The 14,937-nt window shown below is 59.6% G+C and overlaps 1 protein-coding gene across 15 annotated transcripts in view; it reads right to left on the bottom strand.

Moving 5' to 3' along the window:
• The window catches only part of STIM1 (stromal interaction molecule 1), a 47,932-nt gene that overhangs the window by 28,184 nt on the left and 4,811 nt on the right, over positions 1-14,937 (bottom strand). For 10 of the 15 annotated variants that reach the window (XM_046942277.1, XM_046942294.1, XM_046942282.1 and 7 more), the window contains exons 3-5: positions 7,377-7,510; positions 3,604-3,718; positions 383-494 (exon numbers count right to left, since the gene is read on the bottom strand). In XM_046942277.1, coding sequence (XP_046798233.1) covers positions 383-494; positions 3,604-3,718; positions 7,377-7,510 — 361 coding nt within the window. Of the gene's footprint in view, positions 1-382; positions 495-3,603; positions 3,719-7,376; positions 7,511-11,492; positions 11,712-14,937 lie in introns of those variants that run through there. The other 5 variants (NM_001030838.3, XM_046942315.1, XM_046942281.1 and 2 more) reach the window with 3 other exon arrangements.

Raw genomic sequence — 14,937 nt, 5'->3', positions numbered from 1 at the left:
TAGGAAAGCCGAGCTTGTCAGCACCCTGCTATCCGTGCATGCATCTATTAATCAAATCCACACCGCCAGCTGCTGACAGCTGACTGCACGGATTGCAGAGCACATTCCTCATGTGGGATGCAGCCGGCAGAGACCATCCCAGTGCTGAGGATGATGAGTTACAAAGGAAGCGGGGGCAGAGCCGGGGCGCTGCCTGGACCTGCTCTGCTCCAGCTTAAGGCCGCAGCTCTGAGCACACAGCTTCAGGCTGATGACGTCTGCTGTGTAATCCAGCACAGCAGCACTTGCAGCCACAGCACCCGGCCTACCTCTCTGCTCGCACGGCCCATCCCTGCAGCAAAGGCTGCAGCACAGCCACACACGGCACGGGCTGAGCACTGACCTGGGCATGGCGTGTCCGCTCAGCTGCAGCTTTCGGAAGGTCTCCTCGTACTGAGGCAGCTCCACGTAGGTAATGAGCCACTGCACCACCTCGTCCACCGTCCAGTTGTACACTGCGGGCAGGAAACACACGGGCAGCTCAGCATTATTACTGCTGAAACCAGGCAGGCAGCAGCAGCACGTGCACCTCTTGCAGGGCACAAGACCCGTGGGGTTGGAAGGGCAGCGTCGTGCCACTGCCTGCTGCACGGAGCCCCCTCTGCATGGGGGTTGGACTCAGGGAGCTCTGGAGGTCCTTCCAGCCCCTGCAATTCAGTGATGCTGTGATCCCCCCCAGGGGAAGGCAGAGAGTCTGAGCACTGCCCCACGGCCATGAGAAACACCTCCCACCCCCCTGCAGAGCTCAGTGCCCGCAGCACAACCACGGCAGAAGGCACACGAGGAGGCCCGGCAGTTTGGCAGAAGGCTTCAAAGGGAGGAATCACCTCCGGCAAACTGCTGAGCTGACTCAGATGCACCACGTTGGCAAAAGTGCCCCAGCTTCAGGAAACTCCCCGCAGTCGCCATCCCCACGGACTGCACCAAACTCATTGCCGTGCCATGGGAAGGTGCTGGGATGGGAGCCAGCAGCCAGCAGGAGCCGCATCCCAGGGCTCGAGGCACTGCTGTGCAGACACGGCCTGCAGGAGCTCCCATGGACCCGGGGCACAATGCCAGAGCCTCTGCTCCCTGCTGGGAGGCACACGAGGCCTGGGCTGAGTTAGCACAGATCCCACAAGGATCTTCCGACAGCCTCAGCTGTGAGAATTGCTGTTGATGTGGGTACAGACGCTGCTCAGAGCCCAGGCACCCCACTGCCCAACCCCACTGCACTGCTTCTCTATGGGAAGGGATGGATGCTCAGCATCCCACCCGCAGCTGCTCTGCATCTGGGAGCCACACGCATCGAGAGGATTATTCATGGCCCCCAAGGGAGCCATGAGGCAGCAGTGTGCTCCTGCAGCTCGGACAGCAAACGGGATCCTGGGCTCCATCAGCAGAGGGGTGGCAGCAGGGACAGGGAGGGGACTGTGCCTCTCTGCTCTGCCCTCATAGAGCCCCATCTGCAGTACTGCGTCCAGGTGTGGGGCCCCCAATACAAGAAAGACAGGGAGCTGTTGGAGAGGGTCCAGAGGAGGCCACAAAGATGCTCAGAGGGCTGCAGCACCTCCCCTACAAAGACAGGCTGAGGGAGCTGGGCTTGTTGAGCCTGGAGAAGAGAAGGCTGCGGGGTGACCTCAGTGCAGCCTTCCAGGACCTAAAGGGAGCCTACAGACAGGAGGGGAGGCAACTCTTTGAGAGGAGAGATAAGAGCAGGACAAGGGGAAATGGTTTGAAGCTGAAGGAGGGCAGATTGAGGTTGGATGTGAGGGGGAAGTTGTTGACAGAGAGAGTGGGGAGGTGCTGGAACAGCTGCCCAGAGAGGCTGTGGATGCCCCGTCCATCCGTGGAGGTGTTGAAGGCCAGGTTGGATGGGGCCCTGGGCAGCCTGGGCTGGTATTGAGTGTGGAGGTTGGTGGCCCTGTGTGTGGTGGGGGGTTGGAGCTTCGTGATCCTTGAGGTCCCTTCCAACCCAACCATTCTGTGACGCTGTGTTGTAAAAGGACACGTGGACAGCAGGGCAGGCAGGAGGAGCAAAGGGACGCAGCGAACACACACAGTGTGCCCTGGGTGCACCTCCAGTGCTGGCACAGCTCCATCAGCAGCTGTGGTTTTACAGCTCAGCTTCAGCTGCCCAAACGGGGCTCCGGATGAGGTCAGCAGTGCTGGAAGAGGCAGCTGCTATCAGACAGAGGCACGGAGCAATGGGAAAGCAACACCGCTGACCCGATTCGCTGCCACCAGAAGTGATGCTGCACAGAGATGCACCACATCCTGCATGCGTCACCAGCAGGAAGGGAGCAAAAGCAAAAGGAGAGAGGTTTCTAAAGCAGAAACACGGGGCAGGGCGGCAGGGGGAGTCTTAATGCTCCTCAGCAAAGAAATTCTAACATCCTGAACGGGGAGAAAGCGAAACCGTGCCACAGAGTGGCAGGGAGCCCCACAGTGTCCTCATCAGTTCAGCAGTGCTGGGGGTTTCCCATCCTGGACTGAACTTCCCCAGCCCTGGGGAAGCTGCTGTGCCCAACGCACCAGGGACAGCTCTGCCTTTAGGAGTTGACCTCCACGTGAAGGTGTCTGTGGGCTTCAGTAAGCTTCTATGGGTAATTCCATCAGTAGGCAAACTGCCACACGGCTCTGCTCCACGCGCAGGATGCTGCTGCCCCATAGAACACACCCTGAGCCTCGAGGAGGAGATGGCACAGGGCAGCACATGGCCCTGTTCTAACACATGTGGACAGGGGCAGAGAAATGAAACCAAATGTACACACACACACAGAATGGTTGGGTTGGAAGGGACCTCAAGGATCACGAAGCTCCAACCCCCCACCACACGCAGGGCCACCAACCTCCACATTTCAGACCAGCCCAGGCTGCCCAGGGCCCCATCCAACCTGGCCTTCAACACCTCCACGGATGGACGGGGCATCCACAGCCTCTCTGGGCAGCTGTTCCAGCACCTCACCACTCTCTCTGTCAACAACTTCCCCCTCACATCCAACCTCAATCTGCCCTCCTTCAGCTTCAAACCATTTCCCCTTGTCCTGCTCTTATCTCCCCTCTCAAAGAGTTGCCTCCCCTCCTGTTTGTAGGCTCCCTGTAGGTCCTGGAAGGCTGCACTGAGGTCACCCCGCAGCCTTCTCTTCTCCAGGCTCAACAAGCCCAGCTCCCTCAGCCTGTCTTTGTAGGGGAGGTGCTGCAGCCCTCTGAGCATCTCTGTGGCCTCCTCTGGACCCTCTCCAACAGCTCCCTGTCTTTCTTGTATTGGGGGCCCCACACCTGGACACAGTACTGCAGATGGGGCTCTATGAGGGCAGAGCAGAGAGGCACAGTCCCCTCCCTGTCCCTGCTGCCACCCCTCTGCTGATGGTACCACCCCCGCTGTATTCAGTTGGCTGCGCTGAGGGCTGGAAAATGCACCGAGAGCCACAAAATCCCAAAGTGCCCCAAAGTGACATGGATAGGGCAGCAAAGCAGAAATCAGTGCTCTTGTGGGACGCACAGACAGCTGGCACCGTTCCACACGGCCGCCTGTGTTGGTTGGGTTGGGTTGGGTTGGTTATGGGGTTGTTTTTTTTTTACCTTCAGAGGTCTTCCAGGCCTTCCAGAGGTCCTCCACACTGATGAGTTTGTCTTCGCCATGGAAGGTGCTGTGCTTGACGGTGGGGTCGTGGTAGTTCAGGTCCTCCCTCAAGAACTACGAGAGGAAACAGCAGCGGCGCCCCGTTAACCCCTCCATGCGCTGCAGAGCATCCCATCCACTGCTCTCCCTGCAATCCCCGTGGCCGATGGACGGCACAGGGAGCGGTGCAGGAAGCACTGCAGCTCAGGTTCCCATTCCTGGGACATCCAGCATCATTCAAAGTGAATTCCTGGCTGAAATCCCTACCAGCACAACGTGGTGTGAGAGTCGCGTCATGCTGGGGGACGGCCAGGTTGGCTACCAGGGGAATTCCTCCTCCAAAGAGCAGCACCAGCATGGGGTGCCGGGGGGGGAGGGGGTCACCATTCCTGGGGTGTCCCAGAGCCACGGGGATGTGGGCATGCTGGGGTGGGCTGGGGGTCTTGGAGGGCTCTTCCAGCCTTCCTGGTGCTATCAGTGAGCACGCAGAGTTGGATTTAAGCTCGGAGCTCATCTCCAGCCTTGCTGATTCTATGCTTTGCAAGCAGTCTTCTTTGCTACAGGCCTTTTAAGGTGAAGAATTATAGAGTCATAGAATGGCCTGGGTTGCAAAGGAGCACAGTGCTCATCCAGTTCCAACCCCTGCTATGTGCAGGGTCGCCAACCAGCAGCCCAGGCTGCCCAGAGCCACATCCAGCCTGGCCTTGAATGCCTGCAGGGATGGGGCATCCACAGCCTCCTTGGGCAACCTGTTCAGTGCGTCACCACCCTCTGGGGGAAAAACTTCCTCCTCATATCCAACCTAAACCTCCCCTGTCTCACTTTAAAGCCATTCCCCCTTGTCCTAGGGGTATCAACCCATGCAAACAGCCGGGCTGCTCCCAGCACACAGCAGAGCGCCGGGTCCTGCAGCAGCTCCGTGTCCCACAGCCCTGACCTATGGGACATGGCAATGTCACAGCACGGCCAGCTGCTGCCCGGTATATTTAGCTCAGGGAGTACAGAGGGAAAGCGATCGCTCAGAGCTCCCTGCAGCACTGCCACCGGGGGAGGGCTGAGGGGGGGGGAGTGGGGACTGGGATCACGGCCACTATGCTGGGCTGGGGGCAACGGCTGGGGGCCAACAAGAGCAGTGCTGAGTCCCACACTTTGGCCATAGCAGCACTGTGCAACGCTAAAGGCTTGGGGCAGAGGGGCCGGAAAGGATGTGGAGCTGAGCACAAGCCAGCAGTGTGCCCAGGTGGCCAAAAGACCAACAGCATCCTGGCTGTGTCAGCAGCAGTGTGGGCACGGTGGGGGTGGGCTGGGGGACCTCGGAGGGCTCCTCCAGCCTTAAGGACTCGAGGAGGGCACGGTAACACAGCCAGCACGGCCACGGGACCCCCGGCAGCACAGCCCCATGCTACCCACGTGCACCAATGCTGCAGTGCCCCACGTTGTGCATCAGCATCCCAGAGCACTGCTGGCCGTGGGACAGCCAGGCTGCAGCTCAGCTCACTGCATGAGGTGTAGGGCCAACATGGGGGGGGGTCCCTGCCCAGCACTGCCTGAGCTGCATGCCCGTGCCTGGAGGTGGCTGAGGGCCATTGGGCCATAGGATCAGAACGAGGAAGGATGGGTAGGATGGTGGGACCCCCCTCGTTTCCTTGGGAATCCAGGCTGACAGCACCTGGTGTGCCCAGCAGCCCCATCCGAGCACTGCACCACCACAGCTGCCTTGTGGGTGAGCAAAGGGAGCAGAAATAGATTGCTAATTAGAAGCTCTCCCACGAGGGACGGCTCTTTGGCTTTAATTGAGGTCGTGGATGTCATCTCCTGCTCGGCTGAAAATTGGCTCCCAGGAAGGAAGGAATAAAGCAGTGAGGAGTGAAGGGCAGCACAGAGCAGGGCAGGATCTGTGCGCTGGGAAGTGTGAAAGCACACCTGAGTGTGGCTGTCCCAGGGCTCAGCCTCTGTGCTTCCCAGAGCTGACGCTGCCGGCAGCGTGCAATGCCCACGGCTTTGCTGCACGGCCAGCAGGAGCCACGTGTGCTCATCCACCCCAAGGGAAAGCAAAGCAAAACCTCGTGGCAGCGCCGGGATGGAGGGTGGTGGCCAACGGGTGCTGCCCAGCACTGCAGCCATGCGCCCATCCACGGTGACTCTGCACGAGGAGATCCCATATTCAGGCGTAGCAGAGGACGAGGGGCCATGCAGGACGTGCTCACAGGGCAGCAGCAGCCCAGGCTGAGCCACAGCTCCTGCAGCCCTTTGGAAACATGAACGTTATGGCTCATACAGCACTGCAGTGCTGCGGGGTGAGCAGGTAGGACGGAGCCAGCAGGAAGCCCCAAGGCAGGGCAGGGTTTGCAGGCAGTGCTGCTGAGGCTCAGTGCCTCTGAGCCCCAATGCAACCCAGCACAGCTCCAGGAGTGGAGGCGCAGCTGCAGCCGCAGCCCCCGCAGGGGAAGGCTGCAGGGAACGCAGCTGAAAGCTTTTCATTTCTTTGGCTGGGAAAGGTTTGCATTTGCTTTCATTACTCTGCCCAGTGGAATTTCGCCTGAGGGAATGGCACTGCTGGATGGGAGCAACGGGCTGAACGTGTCCCATATAAGCACTGCTGCGGGCTGCTGTGCCCACCTGGGGACGTGGACCTGCAGGAGCAGCAGGGCTGCCCCACAGCACGACCTGAGCACTGCTTTGGGTATGGGGTTCGACCCTCTGCATGGCTGTTTCTGTCTGATGCATCCCAGAGCAGGGCTCTGCAGGGCTGCCCACTCAACAGCACCACCGAGGGGCTCTCACAGCCTCTGCTTTGCTGAGCCCACCGGAATGAGAGCCCAAAGGACAAAGCTGTGGGTGCAGAAGCAGCAGGCAGTGAGCTCACAACACCACACAGGCATTGTGTAGGGTTCCCCTATCAGCCACAGCCTCGCTGAGCCCACAGAGCACGGCAGCAGCTCTGCTCAGCCCTGCATGCCTCCATCCTGTGCTCCCGGCCCACACTGAGCCCTCAGCCCTCTACAGAGCGAGGGGTGGGGATCCCATGGCCCACAGCAGAGCCCCTCGGTCTGCCTTTATCCAACCCTTCAACCGCGTTGCTTCCATCTGTTGGCTCAGAGGAGAGCATCCCTCGCCCTGTGCGCCCGCTGTGACGGGGGAGCTCTTACAAACAACAGCAAGCTTTCCCTGCTCCAGCAGCCATTGCTTCTCTGGGCGCTTACGTAGGAAAGCAACCGTTTCCTTTCTCTTTAACAAAGCCATCAGCTCAGATTTCAAAGGCCGAGATGACAGAAATGAGTTTTCTTCTCCTGCAGTGGGCACAAAGGTGAGGCGGCTGCTCCAGGTGTGCTGGGGGGGATGAGGGCAGTGGGAAGGGATGGCAGTGTTTGCTCAACGAGATGGCAAAGGGAGGTCTGATCCGAGCAGGTGGCCTTCCCTGCTCCAGAACTGCAAGAGAAGCAACGGAACGAAAGCGTGGGCATGCGAGCAGATCCCACTCGTCTCCCAGCCTTGGGATGCATTGCTGGCTGCCTGTATGCAACCAAAGGTGGAGCACAGGAGCCCCCAGACCAGCAGAAAAGCCACAAGCTGCAGGGACCGCGGTGCTCAGAGACACAGCTGGGATCAGAGCTCAGACTGCCGGGATAGCAGCTCCTTACCCAAGTGCAGCCCACGGCCCCGGAATGGCACAGAGGGCTGCAGGCAGCCCCGCGTGGCTGCAGAGGAGGGCAGGGAGACACGGAGAACCAACCTCATCACTCTCCTCCACGTCCACGTTGCCGTTGGCATCGTCGTCCATCTGCTTGTGGATGTTGCGGACGGCCTCGAAGCTGAGCTGCTCGTCCTCATCGTGGCACAGCGGCCTGTCGATGCGGCAGAACTCTGCTGGGGGAGGAAACAGCACGGTGAGGCAGCGCATGGCACAACCAACACAACCCATGGCACAGCCCATGGCACAACCCAAATATAACTCATGGCACAGCCCATGGCACAACTCCAGTACAACCCATGGCACAACCCATGGCACGGCCTCAGCACAGCCCATGGCACGGCGCATGGCACAACCAACACAGCCCATGGCACAACCCATGGCACGGCCCCAACACAACCCATGGCACAACCCCAACACAACCCACGGCACAATCCATGACACAACCCCAATACAATTCATGGCACAACCCCAACACAACCCACGGCACAACCCACAGCACGGCCTCAACACAACCCATGGCACAATCCATCGCACAACCCCAACACAACCCCAACACAACCCATGGCACAGCCTCAACACAACCCATGGCACAATCCATGGCACAGCCCCCCAATACAACCCATGGCACAGCGCATGGCATGGCCCCAACACCACCCATGGCACAACCCCAATACAACCCCAATACAACCCATGACACAACCCATCGCACAGCCCATGGCACAACCCCAATACAACCCATGGCGCAATCCATGGCACAACCCCAATACAACCCATGGCACAACCCCAACACAATCCATGGCACAACCCACGGCACGGCCTCAATACAACCCATGGCACAATCCATCGCACAACCCCAACACAACCCCAACACAACCCATGGCACAGCCCCAGTACAACCCATGGCACAGCGCATGGCACAGCCCCAACACAACCCACGGCACAACCCCAACACAACCCATGACACAACCCCAATACAACCCATGACACAACCCATGGCACAGCTCCAATACCACCCTTGGCACAGCCCATGGCACAACCCATGGCACAGCCCCCACCCATACACAAAGCATCACTGCTGCCAGAGCCAATGCTTCCCCCCAGCACGGTGCCCAAGAGCAGGCTGTTTCTGCAGCACACCAACTAAGGGAAGTTGCCCTTCTTCCTGAGCAGGAAATGCATTTTTCTGGCTTGCTGTCACACAGCTTTCTCTCCTTCAAGGATACCGTAGATCCTTCTGTGTGTCTGAGTCCCTGCCAGCACCATCCCAACCCCATCCCATCTCCATCCCATCCCCATCCCCATTCCATCCCCAACCAAACCCCATCCCCATCCCAATCCCATCCCATCTCCATCCCAACCCAATCCCATCCCCATCTCCATCCCCATCCCCAACCAAACCCCATCCCCATCCCAATCCAAACTCCATCCCCAACCCCATCCCCACCCCAACCCAACCCCATCCCCACCCCAACCCAACCCCATCCCCATCTCCATCCCAACCCCATCCCCATCTCCATCCCAACCCCATCCCCATCTCCATCCCAACCCCATCCCCATCTCCATCCCAACCCCATCCCCATCTCCATCCCAACCCCATCCCCATCTCCATCCCAACCCCATCCCACCCGCAGTGAGACCCCACACCCCCAAGCCCCCAGCCCAGGCACCCCAGCGCCCCATTGAAGACATGGTGGCCCTGTGAGCTCAGCAGTGACCCCCTGCCCAAAGGAGGCTGTGCTGGACTCACTGTAAGCACATACACAGTAAGAGTTTCCAAGCAACGACTGCTTGAGATCAGTGGGAAATGAGCCCAAGAGCCGCCATCATTTTGCCACTGCCAGAGCTCCACATGCCCACATTGGAGCAGGGGACCAAATCAAACGCCTGCAGTCATCCTAAATCCATACCAGGGTTCCTAAAGGAGCTCAGGTTCAGCCATAAGTGCTCATGCCTAAACACGCCTAAGAATTCATTAGAGCCAACCAACGAGGAGCTGGCAGTGGGGCACCACGGAGATGCTGTGCCTGCTCTCCTACCACAGCTCTGTGTGTCCCTGCACTCTTAGCGCTCTGTGCTCTGCCCCGATGCTGCCCAGCCCCAACGGCGGGCGGTGCGGCGCTGATTGCAGCCTGGGTGCTGCTCACTAATTGTGGCCTGGGTGCTGCTGACTAATTAATTGCAGCCTGGGTATGAAGAAAGAAGGGTGAGTGGAAGGAGCTATGAAGCTCATGCTGATAAGGCAGTCCGATAAGGAAGGGACCCCAGGGGCCACCCCAGGCACAGCCATCCCCCACCAAAGAATGCAGGGCTGGGTGAGCAGCCCTGCCTAAGATTGATGGGAGATTAAGCAAGACTGCATATCAGAGCCCGTGCATATCACAGCCTGATGGGAACAGCCCTCACATCCTATAGGTGGTCACCCCCTGGGGCACTGCAGACACAGCCATTTCTCCTATGGAGGTGTTCCAGACCCATTTGGACACCAACCTACTGCAGGAACCTCCTTTAGCCATGAGGTCCCTTCCAACCACTGCAACCCCATAACTCTGTGATTTGGGCTTCAGTGGTTCCTGCGGCCACACAGAGCCCTTCACCCCAGCATCCATGGGGGCCCACGCCAGGAGAGACCCCCCCAGAGCTGCCACCACCCCACTGACTCATCCTCTCCTCCTCACCTCATCCTCCCTTATCTCCCTGCTATCACCCCCAGGCCACATCACCCTCCCCCTCAGAAGCCACTCAGCCCCATGCTGATGGATGTCCCCACACCAACAAGTGCTTTCAGAAGCAGTGTGCCTCATTCCAGGCCCAAGGAGGAGCATTGCTACCAACGAGGCCCCCCCATTGGGGGCAGTGGGGCAGGAGGTGCCCTCAGTGAGGGCAGCGGTGGGGATGGGATCTGACGGAGCTCAATGAGAACAGCTGTGATTTACACAGCCTGCTTCCATCGGCACGGCAGCCAAAAAAAAAAAGTGTAGGATATTTGGGGGGGGAAATAAAAAAAAAAAAGGAACTGTTTACATATTTGTGTTAATACAAACAAGGGCTCCGCACGACCTTCCTGCCTGCACTGCTTCCCACACCACGAGGCTTCAGCTCCTGACATGGCACCCAAGCACTGAGCTGGGATGTGAGGGTGCACCCCCTGCTTCACACCCCACCCCGCACCACTGGGTCCAACCCCAGCCATGCACCACTGCCTGCACAGCCCCAATGGCAAAGCAGCAAAGCTGAGCTCTGTGCTCTGACACGGAGCACCCCAGCAGTGCATCCCCCCCCCCCAACCCTCCGCCGTGGAGCTCCTGCAGCAATCAAATATTTGCTCTTTAACAAAACAGATTGCACAACCCACAAAGGGAAGAAAGCGGCCCAGATAAGATGCCAACAAAAGGCACGATTAGATCGTTTGGTCTTTGATACACTCAGCGACACCCATGGGTGCCTCTGCAAGGAGGGGCACCTGAAACGGGACAGAGCCATGTGCTGTGGCACGGCACAGCAGCACAGCAGCACAGCAGCACAGCAGCACAGCAGCACAGCAGCACAGCAGCACAGCAGCACAGCAGCACAGCAGCACAGCAGCACAGCAGCACAGCAGCACAGCAGCACAGCAGCACAGCAGCACAGCAGCACAGCAGCACAGCAGCACAGCAGCACAGCAGCACAGCAGCACAGCAGCACAGCAGCACAGCAGCACAGCAGCACAGCAGCACAGCAGCACAGCAGCACAGCAGCACAGCAGCACAGCAGCACAGCAGCACAGCAGCACAGCAGCACAGCAGCACAGCAGCACAGCAGCACAGCAGCTCTGGATCCCAATGTGCTCCAGGATGACTTGGGTGGCCCAATGCAGGCAGAGGGGACAGCACAGCCCCCCCTCCTGCTGCAGCTTAGGGAGCAGGATGGGGCTCAGCAGCACCATGCCATGCCATGGGCACACAGCGGGGCTCCTCTCCTTGGCACAGCTCTGCACTGCTCACTGCCCTCAGTCCTCACTGCTCGTGGCTCTCCAGCTCTATCAGCAGCCGTGCTGCATCCCAGCCACCCCAGCACCTGCAGCCACTGCTCCCCACCAACTCTGCCATCCCACCTCTTCAGTGCTTTGCAACGCCCCCTCCCAAAAGTCCATCTCCCAGCTCATCCCACGGCCTTTACCATCAGTTTCCCAGCACCAGCAGAGCCCTGGGGGGGGTCACTGCCATCCCAGCCCTCCCTGCAGCCCACAGGTCCCTGCTTGCTTTCTGCCCACGTAAGCAAGCCGGGCTGCAAAAGGCAAGAGAAAGTTCTAAAGGGTTTCAATGCCCAAAGATTGGGTTACTGCGTAACACCAAAGCAAATAACCAAACTGCTCATGCATTCCTTCCCCTCTGTGCTGATGGCAATCGAACCATCACAGCTCTCCAAACTGGGAGGGCCCTTTAGGTTTAAGGAAGCCCTCAGCTCGGTGCAGCAGTGCCTCCACGTCCTGCAGGCCAGGATTCCTTAATTACCCTCAATATCGCGGCGCCGATCATTTGAAGGCTGAGGGATGGGGCAGCCCAGCGCTGTGAGCAGCCAGGCTGGCAGGCAGGGAGCTGCATGGGGCTGGCCAGGGGTGGCCATGGGGACAGCACACATCACACCATGTGTGTGCCATGGGACAGCGGTACCAACTCCTGCTTGCTTCTGTTCCTTGGGAATCCCATTCCCAACAGCCCCAGCTCCCCCATGGCCAGGGGAGTATATGTCCCACAGGGGGCTCAGCCCATCCACAGGGGGCTCAGCCCATCCACAGGGGGCTCAGCCCATCCACAGGGGGCTCAGCCCATCCACAGGGGGCTCAGCCCATCCACAGGGGGCTCAGCCCATCCACAGGGGGCTCAGCCCACCCAATGTGGCTTCCAAGCTGTGACCAACAGCAGCATCCCATGGGCTGCGTACGGCATCAGCTGTGCCCACCCTACAGCCCACATCAGTCCCACTGCATGGAAACTCAAATGTCCTCATGGAAGCGACCCAACGTTCTCTCTGAGAGCAGCGGATGGTGAATGAAGACCACAGGGCCACACACAGCAGTGGCTTTCCCAGCCTTTGCTCCACACCACAGACACACCGTGATGGTTATGCGAGCACTGTTAGGAACACGAGGTGCATCCCCTATGGCTCGTACCACAACATCCCATTAACAAAACCGAGCAAGAGGGCGTCCCTAAAATACTTTCAGCATGAGGATACCCTCAGCTCAGTGTGATTCACACTGCTCAGGTCTGGGCTGCTGCAGCACAGCTCTCCCTCCTGCATATAGGCTCCCTGTAAGTACTGCGAGGCAGCACTGAGGTCTCCCTGCAGCATTCCCTTCTCCAGGCTGAGCACTCCCGGCTCCCTCAGTGCGTCCCCATAGAGAGGTGCTCCATCCTCTGAGCTCCCCCTGAGCACCCCCAGACCCTCTCTCTGAGCATCCCCATGCCCTCCTCTGGATCCAATCCCACATCCCTCCTGCGCTGGGGGCCCCAGGTCTGGACTGAGTGCTCCATATGGGGCCTCATGATGGCAGATGGGGGGCAGAGGGGGACCGTCCCCATCCCTGCCCACCGCCCCTCCATGGGTGCAGCGCAGGGGCCGTGCAATGCAAAGCAAACCATCGGTGACACAAAGTGAAAGAAAAGGCTGCCGATAGCCAGGAAACCACAGCGTGGAGCTCAGTGAGTCAGCCCTGCCTGAGAAACTGCGCCGTGCCAAAGGAAGCCGAGCAGAACCCAAATCTCAACCACCGCCGCAGCCCTTCTGCCAGCGGCGGCTGATCCGCCCTGCGGTGCTGTCCGAGTGGGGGACCCCCGACCTGCAGCGATGAGCGATGCTGGGAGCAGCGGCGCTGAGGGGGCGCCCAGAAGTGCCCGCTGCAGGCAGAAGCAAAACCTTGGCGGGCTTCGTCCTCGCAAAGAGGAACCCGCCGTTCCCCTGCGGCTCCCAAAGGGCGCTCATTGACAAGCGGTCAGGCAGCAGCCCGGCACTGAGCTGCAGCACGATGCCCTGCACGGCCACGCCGGGATCAAAGGAGGCGGATGGGGCGCTTCAAAGCCCATTGCTGAGCCGTGCCAGCAGCTCTGCCTGCAAGGAGCGTGACGGCAGCGCAGCCCAGCATGCACAGCCCCACTCAGCACCCCCAGCTGCGATCCCCCCCAGCCGTGCTGTGCAGCACATGGGATGCTCATAGCAGCCTGCACTGAGTGCTGGGCTCTACCCCTAAAGGCCAAGGGGGAATGGCTTTAAACTGAGACAGGGGAGGCTTAGGTTGGATATGAGGAGGCAGTTTTTCCCCCAGAGGGTGGTGACGCACTGAACAGGTTGCCCAAGGAGGCTGTGGATGCCCCATCCCTGCAGGCATTCAAGGCCAGGCTGGATGTGGCTCTGGGCAGCCTGGGCTGCTGGTTGGCGACCCTGCACATAGCAGGGGGTTGGAACTGGATGGGCACTGTGGGCCTTTCCTCTGAGCTGGGTTGTAGCCCTGAGATGCAGCGCCGGAAGGAAGTGGTTAAACCACCCCTCCATAGAAAGCATCTCTTCCTCCTCTCTTATCTCTCTCTTCTTTACAGGACACCAAAAAGATAAGAGAAGAGCCTATGGGCGAACAGAGCAGCTCCAGCAGCTGTGGTGGGCGTGCAATGAGCCCCAAACCACGGCCCCTCGTGGTGGTCCCTCGGCTGCTCAGCTGCTGCTTCTCCCCATCAGGAACACAGAACGTCCCTTTACAGCATAATGCACCCCAGGAAGCACCACTGGCCCCATATCACCATACAAGGGCATCTTCTCCCCATTATAACCTTATTTATCCCTCACGTCTCATGGACAATCACCAATTCTCATTTGCACCACAGCAACCCAGGTCTCTTGGGGGAAGGGGGGGGAGAGGGGGGGCGACAGCGCTGCCTGCAGGAGATGCAGGAGCTCATGGAGGGACAGCCCACCATAGAGCCATAGGACGGCCTGGGTTGGAAAGGCCCACAGTGCTCATCCAGTTCCAACCCCCTGCTATGTGCAGGGTCGCCAACCAGCAGCCCAGGCTGCCCAGAGCCACATCCAGCCTGGCCTTGAATGCCTGCAGGGATGGGGCATCCACAGCCTCCTCGGTTTCAAACCATTCCCCTTTGTCCCATCAACTTGCCATAAACCCACAGGAAACCCACCAGGCATCGCCCGCAGTGTGTGCAGAGCAGCTGTGCTTCCCTTGCTGGGGAATCCCCGGTGCAGTGCATGCAGTGAGAGCATTCACAACACCCCTTCAACAGGGAGGGTGGGCACAGCTCACAGTGCAGCCATAGGGAACAGCCCTGGGGCTGCTCTGCTTCCCATACACTGTGCTGCATGCAGGGCCACCAACCTCCACGTTTCAGACCAGCCCAGGCTGCCCAGGGCCCCATCCAACCTGGCCTTCAACACCTCCACGGATGGACGGGGCATCCACAGCCTCTCTGGGCAGCTGTTCCAGCACCTCCCCACTCTCATAGCAAAGAACTCCCCCCTCGCATCCAACCTCAATCTGCCCTCCTTCAGCTCCAAACCATCTCCCCTTGTCCTGCTCTTATCCATGGACCCCCCCCGGACAGCAGGGTGAGCGCATTGC

The sequence above is a fragment of the Gallus gallus genome, chromosome 1 (assembly GCF_016699485.2).
Source record: "Gallus gallus isolate bGalGal1 chromosome 1, bGalGal1.mat.broiler.GRCg7b, whole genome shotgun sequence".
Classification (NCBI taxonomy): Eukaryota; Metazoa; Chordata; class Aves; order Galliformes; family Phasianidae; genus Gallus; species Gallus gallus.
This window is presented reverse-complemented; position numbering and strand designations above follow the sequence as displayed.